General features: G+C 46.6%; 1 protein-coding gene across 1 annotated transcript in view; it reads right to left on the minus strand.

The window, feature by feature from the left end:
- The window catches only part of IFT172 (intraflagellar transport 172), a 34,384-nt gene that overhangs the window by 7,310 nt on the left and 9,639 nt on the right, over nt 1-17,435 (minus strand). Inside the window, exons 12-36 of the mRNA XM_065682090.1 lie at nt 16,669-16,722; nt 16,055-16,158; nt 15,299-15,384; nt 14,693-14,805; nt 12,117-12,284; nt 11,661-11,797; nt 10,743-10,850; nt 10,167-10,251; nt 9,742-9,834; nt 9,335-9,412; nt 8,722-8,970; nt 6,993-7,071; nt 6,471-6,591; nt 5,957-6,101; nt 5,793-5,882; nt 5,270-5,367; nt 4,264-4,399; nt 4,068-4,184; nt 3,345-3,487; nt 2,555-2,648; nt 2,234-2,298; nt 1,926-2,106; nt 1,311-1,420; nt 743-872; nt 46-144 (exon numbers count right to left, since the gene is read on the minus strand). Of these exons, the coding sequence (XP_065538162.1) occupies nt 46-144; nt 743-872; nt 1,311-1,420; nt 1,926-2,106; nt 2,234-2,298; nt 2,555-2,648; nt 3,345-3,487; nt 4,068-4,184; nt 4,264-4,399; nt 5,270-5,367; nt 5,793-5,882; nt 5,957-6,101; nt 6,471-6,591; nt 6,993-7,071; nt 8,722-8,970; nt 9,335-9,412; nt 9,742-9,834; nt 10,167-10,251; nt 10,743-10,850; nt 11,661-11,797; nt 12,117-12,284; nt 14,693-14,805; nt 15,299-15,384; nt 16,055-16,158; nt 16,669-16,722 (2,883 nt within the window). The remainder of the gene's footprint in view (nt 1-45; nt 145-742; nt 873-1,310; nt 1,421-1,925; nt 2,107-2,233; nt 2,299-2,554; nt 2,649-3,344; nt 3,488-4,067; nt 4,185-4,263; nt 4,400-5,269; nt 5,368-5,792; nt 5,883-5,956; nt 6,102-6,470; nt 6,592-6,992; nt 7,072-8,721; nt 8,971-9,334; nt 9,413-9,741; nt 9,835-10,166; nt 10,252-10,742; nt 10,851-11,660; nt 11,798-12,116; nt 12,285-14,692; nt 14,806-15,298; nt 15,385-16,054; nt 16,159-16,668; nt 16,723-17,435) is intronic.

A 17,435-nucleotide genomic window follows, 5' to 3' on the forward strand; every position in this document is an offset into this window, starting at 1 on the left:
CAGAGCTCTCCCTTCCTATGTTAATGCTTCAAAGCCAGCCCTTACCTCACTGTATTTCTTCATGGCCACCAGCTGAGGAGCCACAGTCCGTGTCACCTGCATGCTCTGTGACCGACCCAAGAATTTAATGGCCAACTCGGCAGCCTGTGAAGAGAAATTGTCAGTAACACAAGTGGTAAAAGCTGTTCAAAAAGGGATGAAGCTGGGAAGAGCTCAGTCCTAGCAAAAAGACTGAAAGTTAGAGGGGCTTGAACTATGGGGTAAGGGGAGAAGAAATGACAGCACAATCCAGCAACTCAGAGCAGTGAAGCCCAGCTGCTTTCACACATGGGAAAAGATCAGACAAGGACGTAATTGTTGTTGAAGTCTATAAAAGGAATGAGTGGGAAGTATGAACAAGAACACATCCCAAAGGCTGGTGAACACTGACCATAAGAAGACAGTGTGCTCACCTAGCCAAGGGCTAAGTCATAAAAGCCCAGCTCTTTGGTGCAGAGATGTGGGCACAAGGATGCTGGCACACTGCTGGAAGTGGTGCCAGAGCAAGGACGTCAGTGCAGTGAAGGATAAGCACACAGTCGTTAATAACGCAAGAGAATGGCCATAAAGGATTTCAGACCCTGCAGTCACTGGAGCCTGCAGATCCTCTCTTGTGCCCTGCAGTGACTGATTTATCTCTGGGATGCACTATAGGTTGTAGGAGACAACAGAGGAGATGAAGGGAACCATAGCTTCTAACTACCTTCAGCAAGCACTTTTCCATCAGGGCACTGTTGCTGGGATCCCGCACCTTCAGATAGCAGTCCACTGCCCTGGCATGCTCCCCAGCCTGCTCCCACTCCCGTGCCTGATCCAGCAGCCCTTCTGTTCCACTGTAGGGAGGAATGCAGACTGTGAGAAAGACTGGGATGCTGCCACAGAGATCCTGTACACAGTGTGCAGGGCATGGGCATGAAGGTGCACAGCAGAGGTAAGCCAGGGACCTCAGTGGGAGCTGAGCATGTGACAAGGAATGTACAGAGCCAAGGTAGACTAGAGACTTGACTAAGGACCTTGGAGAGATGCATTTGCAGTACAGAAGACCTTGGAGATCTGTAAGTGGTAGGAAGACATCCAAGGAAAACCTTGGATGGCAAGAGTAAGCCTGGAGTCTCCCAGAGCAGGGAGGAGAGATGTTAGGAAACTTATGCAACAAGAAGTGGGTCCCCAAGAAGGAAACAAAGGGGTGTCAGGGATCCCATTAGGCTATGTCCGTAAGGCCTAGTGAAAAAGCTCCCTGTTCCCTGTAGCCTGACCACAGCATTCCTTACTTGGAGCCCTTCTTGACAGCCTCCCTGCTGCACTCTTCCTGTAACTCTTCTAGCAGACTAGGCACATATTCCTTGCAGATCCTCAGGGCCTTGCTCCACATGCCAGCCTCCTGCATAAGCACAATGGGAAGGAGAAATTTTCACCAGTTCACCAGGATCCCCCACTCCTGGCATCGTGTAACACACCTAGCCTCTCGTATCATCTTACAGAGGTCCCACTGGAAGAAACAACCACAGCAGCACAACCCAATCCTTTTCTCCCCCAAAATGACACCTATGCCTATCCATTCACCCAAGCTACCTCAGAGGAAAGTGTTCATCCATCCTAGCTACCTCTGTGGAATAGGCACTTAAGTCTTCAAGTGCACATACTTGTGCTACCTCTGAGGGCCATCCATATTCTGGCAGGATACTTCCTCCCAGAGCTAAGTTGTGTTGTGAAATCTCTACCTTCTAGGAATAGGTCAGAATTAAGTTCTACTAGGAACCACTGAAATGGTTTCTCTTTGGCTACTAAGCTGGCAGGGAGAGGTGGGAGATGGATTTCACTCCTCCATCCAGATTGGGTTCTTGTCCAATGAGGAAGGCAATAATGTTGCTACAGACTGTGCTCACCTTGTAGTACTTTACAGCCAGCTCAGGTCTCTGGGCTCGCAGGAGGAAGGCCTCTGCTTTCTGGAACTCTCCCTGCTCAAAAGCAAAACGTGCCTGTCCTACAAGCACATCAGCCACACTGTCTGGGTCATAAGCCTCAGCCACACGCTGTGCAGCATCCCAGTTCTGGTTATGCACAAACCTAGGGGAATCAACATAAGATGGAACAAGACAGATGGCAAGGAGCACCCAAATGCTAGAGAAGCAATCAGGCTGGTATCACACAGTGAGAGGAGACGCAGCAGGCCAGGATGGGGAACGATACATACATCAGCACTGCCTCCTTGGGTTTACCAGCTTTAATAAATTCTGTTTCAGCCTCTTCAAATTTGCCCTAGGAGAGAGGAATGAATTTATTTGCATACCCTTCTGACCTGATACCATTGCATGACCCCCTCTACTCACCATGCAGCAGAGAGGATTTATGAAACAAAGATATGTGTGGAAGCTGGGGGGGCTGTAATTGTGGAGCCTTTTGGGTAAGCAGTGACTGCAGCCATAAAAGTGCCTGCTGCAGCAGCCCTTAAGGACAACTGTTCAATTACCAGAGTGACCACAGAACCTCCACCTATTCCAGAGGATAAAATTACCTCATCTTCTAGGAACATGGCATATTTTAAGTGGATTTCAGGCATCTTCTGCTTCATGGAGAGGCGGGCAAGTTCAAAAGCAAATTCAAAGACCCTGCAATGAAAGAGAAAATGGGATGAGAGCAGGGCTATGTGCTATGAGTGCTTACCTTCATCAACAGCAAAACAACAGCAAGACATCAAGTAGAGCACAAGATGGTGGGAGAGGAGAGAGAGGAATGCAAATGGTCCCAAATGAATAGGCAGTGCTCATTCCTCTAGAGAATAGGAGCTTTTAGAGCCCCCACTAAGGAAATCCAGCTCCTTCACACTTGCTATTCATGACAGAGACCTTTGGTTCAAATCTAAGCGAGGGTCAAAAGACTCCCCCAGAGCCTAGCAGTGTGGGAGAGCTGGGGAAGAGCAGCAGTGAATGGCAGTGCAGTTGGATGGCTGGCCAGGTGCAGAGTGGGGAGACAACTCTTCTGGCTAGCAGTTACTTGAGTACAGTGACATGAGGAAAACCTCCTCCTGCGTGCAGCAGCTCTCTCAAGGACCCCCTGCTGAGGTTAAAGGGTAAATAAACTGCTTTTGCCTGCCCAGCTCTGACTTGACACTTGAGAGACTAACAGGTGGACAGAGAGTGGGATGTGTCAAGGAAAGGGAACATCTGTGTGAAGTACGGCTGGGGTGGAAAGACATGCTGTATCCTGGACCTGCAGCTATCAGGTGCATACAGTTATCTTGCACCACCCCTTTTTCTCAGGTCAGGCGGATGGGAGGGAGGTGCTGGGCTGATGGACCTGCTTACCCACTGTTTACTGCATAATCAATGGCCATCTCCAGAAGTCCGAATTTACTGAGGAGTTTCACAGCTGCCTCTCCACCCAGGCTCTTTGCCCACATATAGGCCACTTGCTTATAGGAGTTTGCTCCCCCATATGCCTTGGCCACCTGTTCAAAGCAAAGACAGCAGAAGAGCTTAATGCATCCATTTTATCTTCAGTGGGGCAAGCCAGGACTCCCCTCTTACATGATGCCTCTCATCATGAGGAGCACCAAAAACACCTGTTCTCTCCTGTAGCCACCACTGAACATGGGAGAGTGAGACAATGGCTTATATGGCAGAGTAGAAAAGACACTACTGCTTCCTCAGCACAGCCCACACTACTGTTAGGTCAGCAGAAGTGACCCCTGGAAATCTGTGTCCACACTGAAGGGGAGCAGTGTTTGAGCCGGGGCTATGGGCAGAACAATACCTCTGAGGTGCAACATGGTGCAGTGGTTAGGAGCAGAGCAGCAACTGGAGGAAGGCAGTCCTGCAGAGCTGCTAGGGGTCAAGCCCTGCTTTTGGGGTGCAATGCTGCAGAGCAGCAGGCACAAGGGCCTCCAGTGCTGTGCCACTTGCTGAGGCTAGGTAGTGTATGCCAAGTCTTCAAATTTTGCAGCGAATAGAGGCAGAGCAGTTCCTACTAGGATCCTGCAGTCAAAGCCTGATCCCTGCACAGTGGGATAGGTGTGAAATGATTGTTACCCTGTAAGCTTCTTCCCACATGTCATTTGCTCTGTACATGTTTACTGTGGCCTTCCAGTCCTTAGCTTCTAGATAGTGGTACTCAGCCTCCTGCAAGCGTCCCTCTGCCTCCAACTCCTGCAATTAGAGACAATGAGTTAGGGACACTTTTGTCCCTGCTTGGCCTAGTTGATCCCTTACCATGAGATGCACTCACCTTGCCCAGGTGCAAGTGGGTGTCACTGAGTAAGTTCTTGTGGTACTTGGCTACTAGGCAAACCATCTCATGATACATCTTACAATTCTTGTACATGGCAATGGCCAAATCAGGTTCATTCACAGTGATATACAGCCTGTGAACACAAACATATTCCATAGCTCAGCAAGGACATGACCACTCTCTGCAGTTTCTGGATCCTGTGCAGCTGGAGTCAGGTCCTGGGCACACTGCTAAGAGGCATGACTGGTGTGCTGCATGACTGTTGTGGGCTACAAGGCTTAACATTGCTTAGATAGAACCCTTCCGTTTGCCACCATCGGCTGTAATAGGGCAAAGTTATTCCCTCTGTTTGTACTCGTCCCCCTGAGTTCTAACTTGGAGGGAACCTCTGGTCTTCTGTGACCTGTTCTCATCTTGGCCTCCAGTATGAGGCTGTCAGTCCTGCTGGGATGGTAACATGCAATGTCAGCTCAGCTGACTTTCGGCCATCCAAAAGATTAAACCCAATGTGATCTCACCGGCTCCCTTTCATGTATGGGCATCCTTGAGATCAGGTACCATGGCATCAGATATACACCTGTGTTTGTCACTGTACCTACTAACCTCATTGTGTTGTTATTAATCTAGAAACGACAACATTAGTTGGATGGGAACCTGGATGGGAAACACTAAACTTTTCATATCTTATCCTCAGCTGACCATGACATATCAGATGCAGCACTCTGCAGTGGGAAAAAGCCTTGCCATGTTTATTCTGCTCCATGAGACAGCTGCACCTCACCCGAACCTCCTTTCTGTCCTGGTGCACAAAGATACATTAACAGTCAGTGACTTCTCTTCCTTTGAACTGTGAAATACCAACTCTAGGTCTTCACATGCAGAGAAAGTACCTCTGACCTTTCCAAACCCCAGTTCCAAACTCTACTCCTGCCAGGAGTACTCTACCCACTACAGCCATTTTTGCAGGGCTCAGTCTTGGACTAGTACCAAGGAAGATGCTCACCTCTCTGCTTCTTTGTACTTGCCCTGCTTCTCCATCTCCTGGGCCTGGGTTATATAGAGCACAGACACATCTTCCTGACTCATACACTTGACTGCCAGCTGCCAAAAGTAACACACATGGGAGAAACTACAGCACATTTCACAGCAATTTCTTCATACATGGTGGTAAAGAAGAAGAGGAAAACCAGTTTCCTTCCCATTACAAACAGGTATAAATGCTGTATGCTCTGCAGAGAATGGGTAGTCATTCGTCACTGTGAGCAAACCACACAAGACTGACCCCCTTGGAGAGGGCTTTTGGTGTCACAGATACATGCACATGAGGCTGCTGAAGTAAAGAACACACATGCAGGACGTGAATACCAAGAACTGATTTCTTAGTGACTACTGAACGGCCCCACATTCATCCTTTGGGAAGAGTGCTTGTTGATGAGGTGGTGGTGCACAAGGCACCACTACCTCCCAAAGAAAGGCATTTCATCAAGTGGGGGGAGGTTACCAGAAGCTTTGACTTCTGACTTTACCTTGTGAGCCTGTTCCCAGAGCCCAGCCTGTGTGTACATGTCAATGGCATCCTTGGTCTGGTCTCCTTTGATGTACAGCTCCTCTGCAACCTGCAGGGAAATGATCATACTCAGCAGTCCTAAGTGACACAGACAGCATCAACGACTGTGGTCTGTTGCCTCACCTGATACTCCTGTAAAGCTGCATAGTGCTGGGCAATTCTGGGGTAATATTTGGCTGCTGTCTGTTTGTCCTGCAAGTCCAAAATGTAGATGGCCTTCTTCCACTGCCTGGCTCCCAAGGCTGCTTCAATGGCCTTAATCGAGCACCTAGCATTAAAACCATAACTCTTTACAGCCAGCTAGCAGCCATCTCCTCCAGCTGTGTTAAGACAAGGAGACCAAAGTGGTCTGCTGCTTAATTCTTCTCCCTGGATTAGAGCAGCAAAAAGGATCTGAGTAACTGGCAAAACTAAGGGGAAAGAATGAATAACTAGAACATCAGGGAAGAGTAATCAGGGCTGAAAGACCTTGGGAGAGATGCAGGAAGGCATCCATAGTGCCATAAGGGCCAGCAGAGACTGCACATAAGCACCAGGGGCATTGGCAAAGCGGGGTTGAGGGGGCTTCTGCTGATTTAGGCAGATCCTATCAAATTCATAACATGCTTCTGGTTATACATCCATCACCTGCCCCCACCTGGCTTCAATATAATGGTTAATAGCAGCATCCAGCTGTTTCTGCTGCACCAGATGGTCTCCCCACGCCTCCTCCAGCTTCACAACTTCTCCAGGAAATGCCAGGCGAGCCAGCTCCACTGCTGTAAGGGGACATGAGAGCTGTGGTGCTGAATCCAGCAAGGAAGCAGAGCTGTGAGGCAAACATGGGGCTTGGATGTGGCACAGTGGGAGGGGATCGGTGATTGTCTAATGCACTCCAGCTCCAACAGGCTACTCAGCAATCTGGACCCTGTGGAAAACTGGAACAGATCCATACTGGTGCTGTCAGCATGATCTAGGCCTTGGGAACAGGATGCTGTTCTGGGACTGTGCGTGCAGGTACAACTATGTAAAAATACATACATTGAATAAAATGATATATGGAAACTTCAGAGAATCTAGGCATCTCTGGGCTCCAGGGCAATAGTTTATGTTGACCAGGGCAGAGTACCTAGGCTCCTGCTGGGGATGGATGGCAGGAGGGACATATTTAGCACAGTACCTTTCAGGAAAGCACTGCCCTTGCAATAGCACTCCAGAGCCCTCCGTGAGTTCCCAACCTTCTCGAGCAGGTCTCCAGCCTAATGACAAATACAAGCTGACAGTTTCCAGAACCACTATCTCCCCACACCATCATGTACCCTGCCAGTCCCATGTACAGAGTTTGTCAGTCCTGCCATACAGACCTCTCCATTAGCTATGCCTTTCCTACTAACCAAGAACATGATGGTAAAGGGAACTTATAGGAAAGACCGTATGTGCTGAGAATACTGTCCTCTCTGCTGATCAAAATACCCAAAGTGTTTTTCTGGGGCACCATCTTCTAACAAGATAAGAGTTTTTGAGACAACCTCCCTTCTCTGCACAGGGGCTGGTGCAGCAACAGCCTCTCTATGACGATGGCCCCTAGGAGCTCCACTAGGAGCAGATGATTGTACTACCTGTCGGCATGAGTAGTGAAGGGGAAAGCTCAGTCTCTTCCAGCAGTTTTTACCCTGTAGGAAAGGGTGGTGGCCAACAGGGTGAGATGAAGCTCAAAGCTTGTAGAACTTAGAATATAATACAAGAAAGGCCATTCTGGCAGACCAAAGATTCATTCTCCTCAGTATTTGAATGGTGGTGAAAGCACATGTCTAGAGAAAGACTGTAAGAACAGAGCTAGTGTACACCAGCCTTTCCTCAATTGTATCTATCCATCTCTGACAATCTGCATTGTAGAAGCTTCCTGAGTTTGTGTCATGATGCCCTCACATCACCATATTTCATGGCTTTTGACAGATCCTACCTCCATGTGGCAGCATTTTGTTCCACAGTTGTTCTTTCAGCTGAAGGCTTAAGAAAAGGTAACAAGTTTGGAAAAGCACAAAATTCTCTTTGGTCGAATGAAATGGTCACAAAATCCCCAAGGTAAAATGAGACTGGAGAAATGTAGTTTAAGCAGGGCACATAAAATAGGTCAGCAAAAAGAACTGTTTTGTTTGGGTTTTTTTCACACAACACATAACTGAACTGGGTAACTCATAGACAACACCGTACAAAAAGTACAGATGGTTCAAACAGTAATTTAACAAGCTCACAAAAGTAAAATTTATCAAAAGCTGTTACACGTAACCCCAAACTTGTTCAGGTACACTGTAGTCTGCAAACTGATGGAAGCCACAAAAGTACGCTAGGGGAAGCATCACCCTATGTCTGCCTGCCCTATTCTTCGTTTTTCTTTCTTAAACATCTGCAAGAGGCCTGTCTTAGCCAGGATACCAACCTGTATATTGGTCAGACTCAGCACTGCTTTCTTACATTAACATGACTATGTGCTGTGTGAAAAACATCCTTCTGTTTTAAATGTCACATAATGTGACAGATTAAAAAATGGTTACCCATTTTTTGTGTTATCAGACACAGAGAATAATTGCTTCTATTCTCTGTGATATTCAGGGTCAGACTGTCTCATAATCCTCTCTGTTCTTCTTCCTTAGCTTTTCCATTTAGACTATTCCATTTTTCCCAAGGGCCTCCCTGACTATTACTGAACTCAGCTGACGCTGCCAATGAGTTGTGATCTTCTTCCCAACTAGTTCTAGACCTCACCCATATATATATCTAATGGATGCAGTTAGGATTTCCTCACAATTATCAACGCAGAATTACCTCCACTACTCTCACAGATGCAGAGAACAGGGTAAGAGCTTTGATACCACTATGAAGAAAGCCTAGTGGGGTGGACCACTCACCTGTTCATACAGTTCCCCTCTGATCAGTGCCATGGAGACCCTATTGATGATATCCCCATTGGTCAGGAGCTCATCCCTGCTCATGGCCAGCCGTGCTGCTTTGGCTGGCAGCCCTGCCCGCAGGTATAAGCTGATGGCTGCCAGGTAGTCTCCCTGTCCCTCTTGGACCTCCCCAGCCTTCTCTTCCTGCTGGGTATCCAGCAGCCACTGGTAGTAATCCCGACGCAGCTTATCCAGCATCGGGTGTCCCTGTTGAGAAATGCAGCATTGGTTGACGTGGGCAAGGCGTCTTGCTCACCCTGCAGGCTCTGAACAGCTAGCTGATGGCACCAGATCTCTTGCTGCCCAGTTAGCATAAACCACAATGACAGCCCTGTGGCTTATTCACCTTTCTGCATCACCTTTCTTTTTCAAAGCCCCAGACACTCCTAAACCAATTTCAGTAGCTTTTCTTCCTCACTATTCACTGAGGTCCATACTTACATCAGTGCAACCTTCCCTTCTGCTTGGAGCCTCTCCAAGCAGAAGTGAGGCCCTGATAGGGCAGGTAGAAAGAACTCAGACCTCGAATGCACTCCCAACCAGAAGACTTAAGTTCAGCTATATTCCATACCTTGGCCTCAGCAACCACAATGCATTCATCCCACATGTGCAGCTCCTGGTACATATCCATGGCCTCCTCTGTGGCATTCTGTGTCAGAGAGTAAAGTGTCAACTTGGAGGCTCTATTTAGCAGGCACATTGCTATTGAGCTCTCATAGAGGTCAGGGTCAGGTATGCAGAGAACACTTAAAAATGTGTACCATCTCCTTTACAAGCATATACATCCTCCCTCACCCTTTTCATGCACCTCAGGGCAATCCTACACCTTGGAACAAGAGATACCTCCTTTTGTTTCAAGGAAAAACCCTCTTCTCCCAGGAATAAACAATCTCTTCCTTTTCTCTTTCACACCAGGGCACAAATCTCCCTGCCCAGAAATAAATGATGCCTTTTCTGCTCCTTGTGTCTTTTACTCACTTGCTCCAGGAAGATCATCTCTGCCAGCTTGTAGTTCTTGTCTAGCATGGCCAATCGGGCTCGCACCAGATAATGGTCTGTACCATCCCCACCCTGCAGATAACATTAGTTAGCTTACTCAGTTTGCTGAGTGAAAGAACGGGCTCTGGAATGATATAAGGGAGGTGATTGCAAGTGGGGTCTGTGTCATTACAGAAACAAAAGAAGACAGTTGAGAATCCCAGAAGTGACAAGAGAGGAGCAGTATGGAATGACTAGCCAGAAGAGGGACCTGGCAGGTACGGATGAAGAATGATGTAAACAGTTTCTACACACCCAAGTACTGGTCTGTAGCAGGATGCTGATGAGCATGGACACAGAAGACAATTGTGTATGCAAGGAAAAGGAAAGCAGTTGCCCCGCACAGCAGAAAAGGTTTGACTTACATGCTCTTGAGCTGCCTGGTCAGCAATGATACTGGTTTCATGCAGAAACTGAGCCTTTGCCATGTTGCCCAGAGCTGCAAAGCACCTGGAAAGACCAAAGCAGTTAGTCAGTAAGTGGGCTTTGTTGCCCACTTTTGGTCCCAGAGAAGAAAATCAGAACCTGGGCAGCAGACCCAGCTCTGCAAGTTGGACAGGTGGGGTAGCCCTGCTTCAAGAGGATTTTGCCAAGATGTGCCCTCTAGCCCTGCTCCATGGGAGAAGCCACATACATGACAAGGGCTCCTGCTTCACTTCCCCAAGCTTCAGAGATGCACTGAGCTTGTCCATGTCTGCCAGGTCCCTGAAGCCTCGCTATATACTGCTTTGGGTTGCCATGAGCAAAAATTTATGCTACAGAGTGATGTCTTCCTGACCCCAGTTCTAGCATTGCTGTCTAGGATGAAAGGGCAAAGTCCTTGCCTGAAAGTAGAACACTTAATTCTCCAGTGCAGTGAATATTCCAGGACAATGGTTTCTCTGAGAGATTCAGCAAAGAGAGTGTTTAAGCCTTAACGATGTTATAGCTTCTTTTTGTACCTCTTTGCAATGTGCAGCTGTCTAGCTTCCAAAGCCAGTCTGCTTAGAGTCTTCCACATGGCCTCAGCCTCTGCAGACATTTCCAGTGTCTCCAAAAATGCTGTAGCCCTTGAGACAGAGAGATTTGCAGACTTTCAGTAACAGAAGAGCTCTCTGGAGAAAGTCCTAGGTTGAGACAGGAGCTTCCTAACAAGAGTTACACTGAAAACAAAGCAAGTTGGGTGTGACCAGTTCTGAAAACTGTTCTGAAAGTTCTGAAAAGGATTGTTTAACACAGGGCCTGACATATCAGGGAAAAATTCAGAGATCTAGGTCATCCCTGCCTGGGCTACTTAGAGGCATACGCTCTGCTACAGGCAGTGTGGGGCAAGTCCAAAGTGTTGTGTCTGAAGCAAGTCCCTGGTGCAAAGAAGTTTCTCAAGTTCTATGAATATGTGAATTTTATTTGCTGGTCAATTTTAAAGCCCTATAACAATGCCAGCAGTGCCCAGGTGTCTACCATGACTGCTTCAAGCAGTTTTTACTCTGCACAACTCCTGAATGTTTCCATGCACCATCCCTGGAGGGGCAGCAGTAAAAGCATCTGAGTACCACTTCACATCTGGCTGCTATGAAAGACACACTTACTCTGCAGTTAAGTGAAAACTGCCTTCAGTGAGTTTTTGTCAGTGTCACTGGGACCACAGTTCCTTGTGCCACTGAGAATGAAACCACAGAGCTGCGAGGATGAAAAAGCAGAACTCCTGAAGGACTCTGCTCACATTATAACCAGACTTGGCACCAACATCATGCTCAGAGTCTGAATTTGAACTCTGTATGGAAAGCTGTGCTGCTGTAATTCATGGATTGCTGACTTTTAGATGTTTGTTATGTGAAGTGGGCTACCTGCCATCACCGTGTGGTCTATTTAGCACTTACCTGTGATAATCCCCATCATCAATGGCAGTTCCAAACTCTATGAGGCCTTCATCCAGGGTGTAGGACACAGTGTTCACCCCTTCAGATACTATCACTTCAGTCTTTCCATTATGCCGTTCCAAGTTTACAATATCCCCCTGGAAAAAGAGCCAGCTATCAACATTCCCATGTCCTCCTAAAGTATGCAGGGTAGCAGGGATGTGAGGACAGCACTACAATGTTTCAAGTTCTGCTGAATGAGCTCACACTGAGCAGCTCCTTGCTATATTAACTATCTCCTTTTTCTGCCAGAAGTGCCTGTCACAAAGTTGACAGATGAGCTCATAAGAAGAGGAAATGCGCAGTTCCCTTCAGCCTCCTTGTCTCCTTTCTGCAATACCACCCTGACTATTCCCACACACGTGAGCAAGAAGTAACAGAAACTGCTGGAGGTAATCCAAGTCTCCAGGGTTTTACCTTCAGAGGAAACATGGTGACTCGCTCTGGAGCATCAATGTTATACCAAATGCAGAGGCTGTTTCTGTTCTGAGCCACCACCACATCACTGCCGGGGACCCACTGCACATAGGAGCAATAGTTCAAAATGGTTGTCTTGGTGCTGCTTTCAATGTCATAGAGATGCAACTAGAGAGGGAAAAGAGGAGAAAAAGGATCAGCTGGGCTCATATCTCAACTGCTAGCTCACATGAACATCATAGGAACATCTGAGCAAGCATCTCTAAACATATTACCCACTAGGTATCATAATTATTCCGACACATGTAGCCCGAACTCCCACACTGTTATTTACACACATTACTATGCAAGACTTATGTCCTTTTTTAACCCTTGCAGTATTTTAAGCAGCATGCTCAGATCCTGCCTTCCTTACTGCTAGGCATGTACATACGTAAACCAGAATTGTGCTGCTTCAGTTCCCTCTCAGTTGCAGAGCTGGAACAGAAGAATGGTCTCTTAAGTCCTGCATGCAAACTAAGAGGGAGACCAAGAATGGTCTTTCTCAGCAATTCTAGGCTGAACTGTGCATCCTAGGTAGAGTACTATTGCAAGAACTGCTGCCAATAACGTGAGAGGGTGTTTGTAGAATACATTGCCCTGAAACAAAACTGACAATTTGGAAGGTGTAACTTGACACATGCCATAACAAAGATGTGTAATGTCTTGTAACTTAAAAATCCTAGACTGTCTCTGCTGCTTGTCATAATGGTCCTCCATCTAGCAAAGGTGAGAAAAGAGGAAAGACTTGTGCTAGTCTTATGACTTACCAGTCAAAAAAGAACTACAAAATCCATTTTAGTCTATACCAAACTGGCTGGAGAAACATGTACAGATATAGCTTAGGATAATCATGCTACTGTCTGATTTAGGCTGGTGGCAATATTTAGTGAAGAAGCTGTCTTTTATTGCCTCTTGAGAAGCCTAAAGAGCCAGAAGAAGCTACAGCAATCTTGATGATGCCATAAATTAAAGGACCCAAAGATAAACTGAAAAAGACTGCAGAAATAAATATAAGAAGAAATATTGCTGAGAAAGTTCTCTCTTCTCACATGATAGGAAAATACAGCTTTGTGGCACTTACAAATAGAAATCTGTTTCAGTTGGAATCACAAAAGTACTTCTAGGAGTCCTTGTTGTGTGATGACCCAGAACCAGAACTACAGTGCTTGTGCAAGAAGGACTACCTCCAGCACGCTCCTTTGTGGTAAAGAGTTTGTGAGGTGGCAGATACATACACTGCAATCTTTCACTACAAAGTTCAGCACTCTAGCTGCTAGCTAGTAAGCTTGACAGCAATGAATCAGCCTGTGTGTGAGCAGTAACAGCAGACAGGTAATTAATTGGAGATCTATTCCGAAGCAAGAAGATATCTTTGCATCCCCTACAACCTAGGATGCAATCTTAGGGGTCAAGCTGCCAAAAATTACAAAGGACGAGCGGCTCACTGAAGAAGCCTGGGGTTCCTGTCTGAAATGTGAGGTGTGAACTCAAGAGTTCCTTCTGAGATAAGGCTGAGAAAGTTCTCAGGGATTTTAACATATAGGCATGTATGATCATAATATTTCACCCATCCTTGGACTAAGGAAAGAGGTACAACCAAAGTGCTAATATTCTACTGCAGACTGACAGTTCCCAATGGAATCTGAACTCTGGAGCAATTAAAAACATCCTGTGATGAGCTGCAGTGCTGTAGCTGGGGGCTGCCACAGCATCTGGGACACCTGTGTAGAGATTCTGATGTGAATTACATCATTGTCAAGAACATCGTTCTCTTTCTCAGGATGCTCTTGAAACAAGAGGAGCAAATGAACTCAAGCAGTCAAGGAGCCTCACATTTGTAACAGTGAAGAAGACTTGATAGTGAACTGAGTGGAACTGTAATACATTTGATAAGTGTATCTTGCCTGCTGCAGTGAGCTTCTTCATCTGTATCTGTACAATTAAACCTAACATTGCCAGGATGTGAGGTGAGTACCTACACATTGTAATCTGTAGTGTGAAACCATTACCGTGATTCTGGGCATAGTTTTGTCCTGGACATACCAATACTCTCTCAGACAACATTCAGTCATGGTCTGGGAATCAGCACAAGCCAAGGACCATACCAAACAAGCTATCTGGTTGTGACTATGCTGTTTTAGAGAATTAGAGAGTTTATCTTACAGACATAAGCCAAGCTGCTTCAGAGAACAGCTTTTTTATATGCACATGTTCAAGTGCAACATCCTGAGATTAACTCACTTGTCTCCATCTCACAGCAGAAGAGCCTATGATTTTCATTTTCAAGTGTGGTGAGATGAAGCAAGATGTCTAGTAACTAGCTTCAGGATTAGCTGTGACTCAAGACAAACATGAAATGCTGCCAATATATATAATCTGAATATGGTCTATCTTTCTCAAAGAAGTGGTCAAAAAATCGTGAGTACTTCAAATGTGTTTTTCACCTCCATCCGTCCATTCAGGCATATCTATCTGTCTTTAGCTCTCCCCAGGCATGCCATATTGCCACACTCCCCCAGCTGCGCCTGCCTCACCCTCATCTTCTTGTCCCTGAAGAGCAGTTTGTGGCCTGTTTCATTCAGCTCCAGCCAATCAATCTTGCTGTCATGGCTGATGGTGCCAGCGTTGTAGCCACCAACAAGGTCCACTTGGGAAGGAAAGAGAGGAAACAGTGTAAGTACCTAATGTGTGTCAAAGTGCTGAATATTCAATGCTGTCTTGTGGGGATCAGATGCCTGTGACCTAAGAAGGGCAGAACCCCCTACAAACTGCAGTGACATTTTATCTTGTTGCCTTATCAACAGCAGTAATTCCTTCCACCCTTCTGTTACCATGCACAGATCACAGGCAATGCAGGCAGCAATATCATCATCATACTGAACTGCACAGAATCTCAGGTCCAGGACACACACAGCCACCCCAGAGCTGTGTCCACACCAGGCAGCCAACCTGCCAAAAGTAAGACAGGCTGGTCTTTAGTTGTCTGCAGCCAGGCAGAGGTAATGCAAAGGGGGCCTCCAGGAATCTGCTGCTTGGTAGAGTGAATACAAAGAAGACCTGCAGGGATATGCTGCTTGGCACAGAAAATGCAAAGGAATCAAGAAGGCTGACAAATACTGGGGAGGGAGGTTTATATTCACCTGTTGCTATAGTCTTGATGTCTATCAGATAAGCCAGTCGCTTGTTCTCCTCCACGCCTCTCTGCTGTCTCTCATTGATACGGACACTATTATTTGAAGGCAATGATGACTGTTAACTTTATTACTCTTTAAATTCACAGGACTGAATAACATAGTCCCTACCAGATTTACCTGCAGTTTCCCCAAGCACATGGGGCCTCCTGCAGTTCTCTGACCTCTGACTCTTGCACAATACCTATAGCTTCCTCAAGTGAGAACAAAACTTTCTGATTCATGGCTCCATTCTGGAAGCTGCCCCTCTGGAACCAGGGTCCCCAGTAGTAAATTAGTTATGCTACTTCCACCTCTGACCAATACATGATCCTGCCTTCTCTTGAATCAGAAAATGGAGTATGGTATTTCAAGGGGACAGAGGAGGTCCTGCTGGCATCTTGATTCTGTGATAACGCTGTACACAGACCAGCTTGATGCAGAGATGCTTCTATATGCACAAGCGGTCCCTCTTCAGCAACAGCCAAGTCAGGCTTCAATAAGCATGTGTCAGAGGAAAATGGACTCTTGTCCTTCTAAAACTTTACAACCATTAAGTGTAGCTGAGTAATTAAACCCCACCATTGGTCACTGTCGGAAGCAGATTACTCAGGTCCCAGTGCCTGGGGGCTCTGTTCTACAGAGTTGGACACTTCCAAGTGTATATATCTGAGGTCAGTCTCACAAAATGCTTGAACTGGCCACACAGGCAGATGTACCACTTACCTGATAAGATGAGGGCTCATGAATTCTGTGCGGACAGACCCCAGGATGTCATTGCTTCCATATTCCACCAGTGTCAGTTCGCCAGTGTTAAAGATCATGCAGACCTGAAGGTGAGAAGGGAATACACATTTACAGAACATCCATGTAAGCACATATACCTACCAGTGAGGTGTGCAGAAAAGAACTCTGCTGCACACAAGTTTAAACTCAAAACCCCTAAGATGAGTAAGGAATTGTCCCTGGCTTCTTCCTGTGACTGACAGCTTTTCCTCAGGGTTAGGGACTTTAGTTGTGGGCCTATCAGTCCTGCAGGAGCTAAGCTATGATCCTGTACCTCTAACATCCTCTCTGGCTGTTGCTCTTTTATTGCTCCTCTCTCCTGTAGGGTTATGATTTATATAACTTGACAGTCCACACACTGAGCTTGTTCTGTACCTGGCATGTGGAAAAGGCAAGTATGTGGAGGAAGCAGATGAGGATTTGCATGGGGAGGGCAAGTCCAGGAAAGCACTGAGAAACAGGGTATTCCAGAAGTGCAGATGACACTTTTTCTGCTGGTGCACACACAGCTTTACTCACCATTCATGAGTAATACCTTCTCCCATCCAACTTACGCTCTCAGTGTCGAAGGAGAACTTCTCATTGCCTCCAGATCCTTGCCAGGCTACCTACAAAGCAAGGGCATGGAGTGAGCAAACGCCAGGCTGACAGCTCCTGCAGGGTTGCAGGCATTGTGGTCCACTGTCCTGCACTCAACTCCCACAACAGATAGCAAAAATTACACTGCAGAAGGAGTCATGTTCCAGCACTTCAGCTGTCAACACTGTTCAGTCATTCACAGCTTGTAAGTTCCTCACTTCCTACTCCTTATTTTATCCTCTGCTTCAGACTCCTGTTCTCTTTACGCAGTATCTTATTGCCTTCTGGACAAGAGACCTTTATGTGACCAATGTACTCCCTCTAGCCTATCCTTTCACAGGCACTTCTCCACCTTCCTCAGACAAACTTTATTATGAAAGCACCCCCAACAGCCCCTTTCCCTCAATTAATCTCCACAGAATCAGTTATACCATTTGTGGGGGCAGAATCTCCCCACCTCATGTAGCTGAAACCATTCTTTTTTGGCATCATGTTAGCAATGACTGATCAGCATATTGCCAGTGGGACACTAACTGATTTGAGAAGAGCACTGGATAATACAATAGTTACTGTGATGACAACAGGCAAGTGGTCAGAGAGGCACAAAACTGAAAGCCAAGGCTGCAACTGTTCTCGTCCCTCCTTGAGCAAGAGCTCCAAGTCACTGCTTCAACAAACTCCAGTGAGACAGAAAGATGGTAAATGGACTCCTCAACCTTACTCTTTATAAGAAGTGAGTGTA

This window comes from Lathamus discolor, chromosome 5, assembly GCF_037157495.1.
Source record: "Lathamus discolor isolate bLatDis1 chromosome 5, bLatDis1.hap1, whole genome shotgun sequence".
NCBI classification, from domain to species: domain Eukaryota; kingdom Metazoa; phylum Chordata; class Aves; order Psittaciformes; family Psittacidae; genus Lathamus; species Lathamus discolor.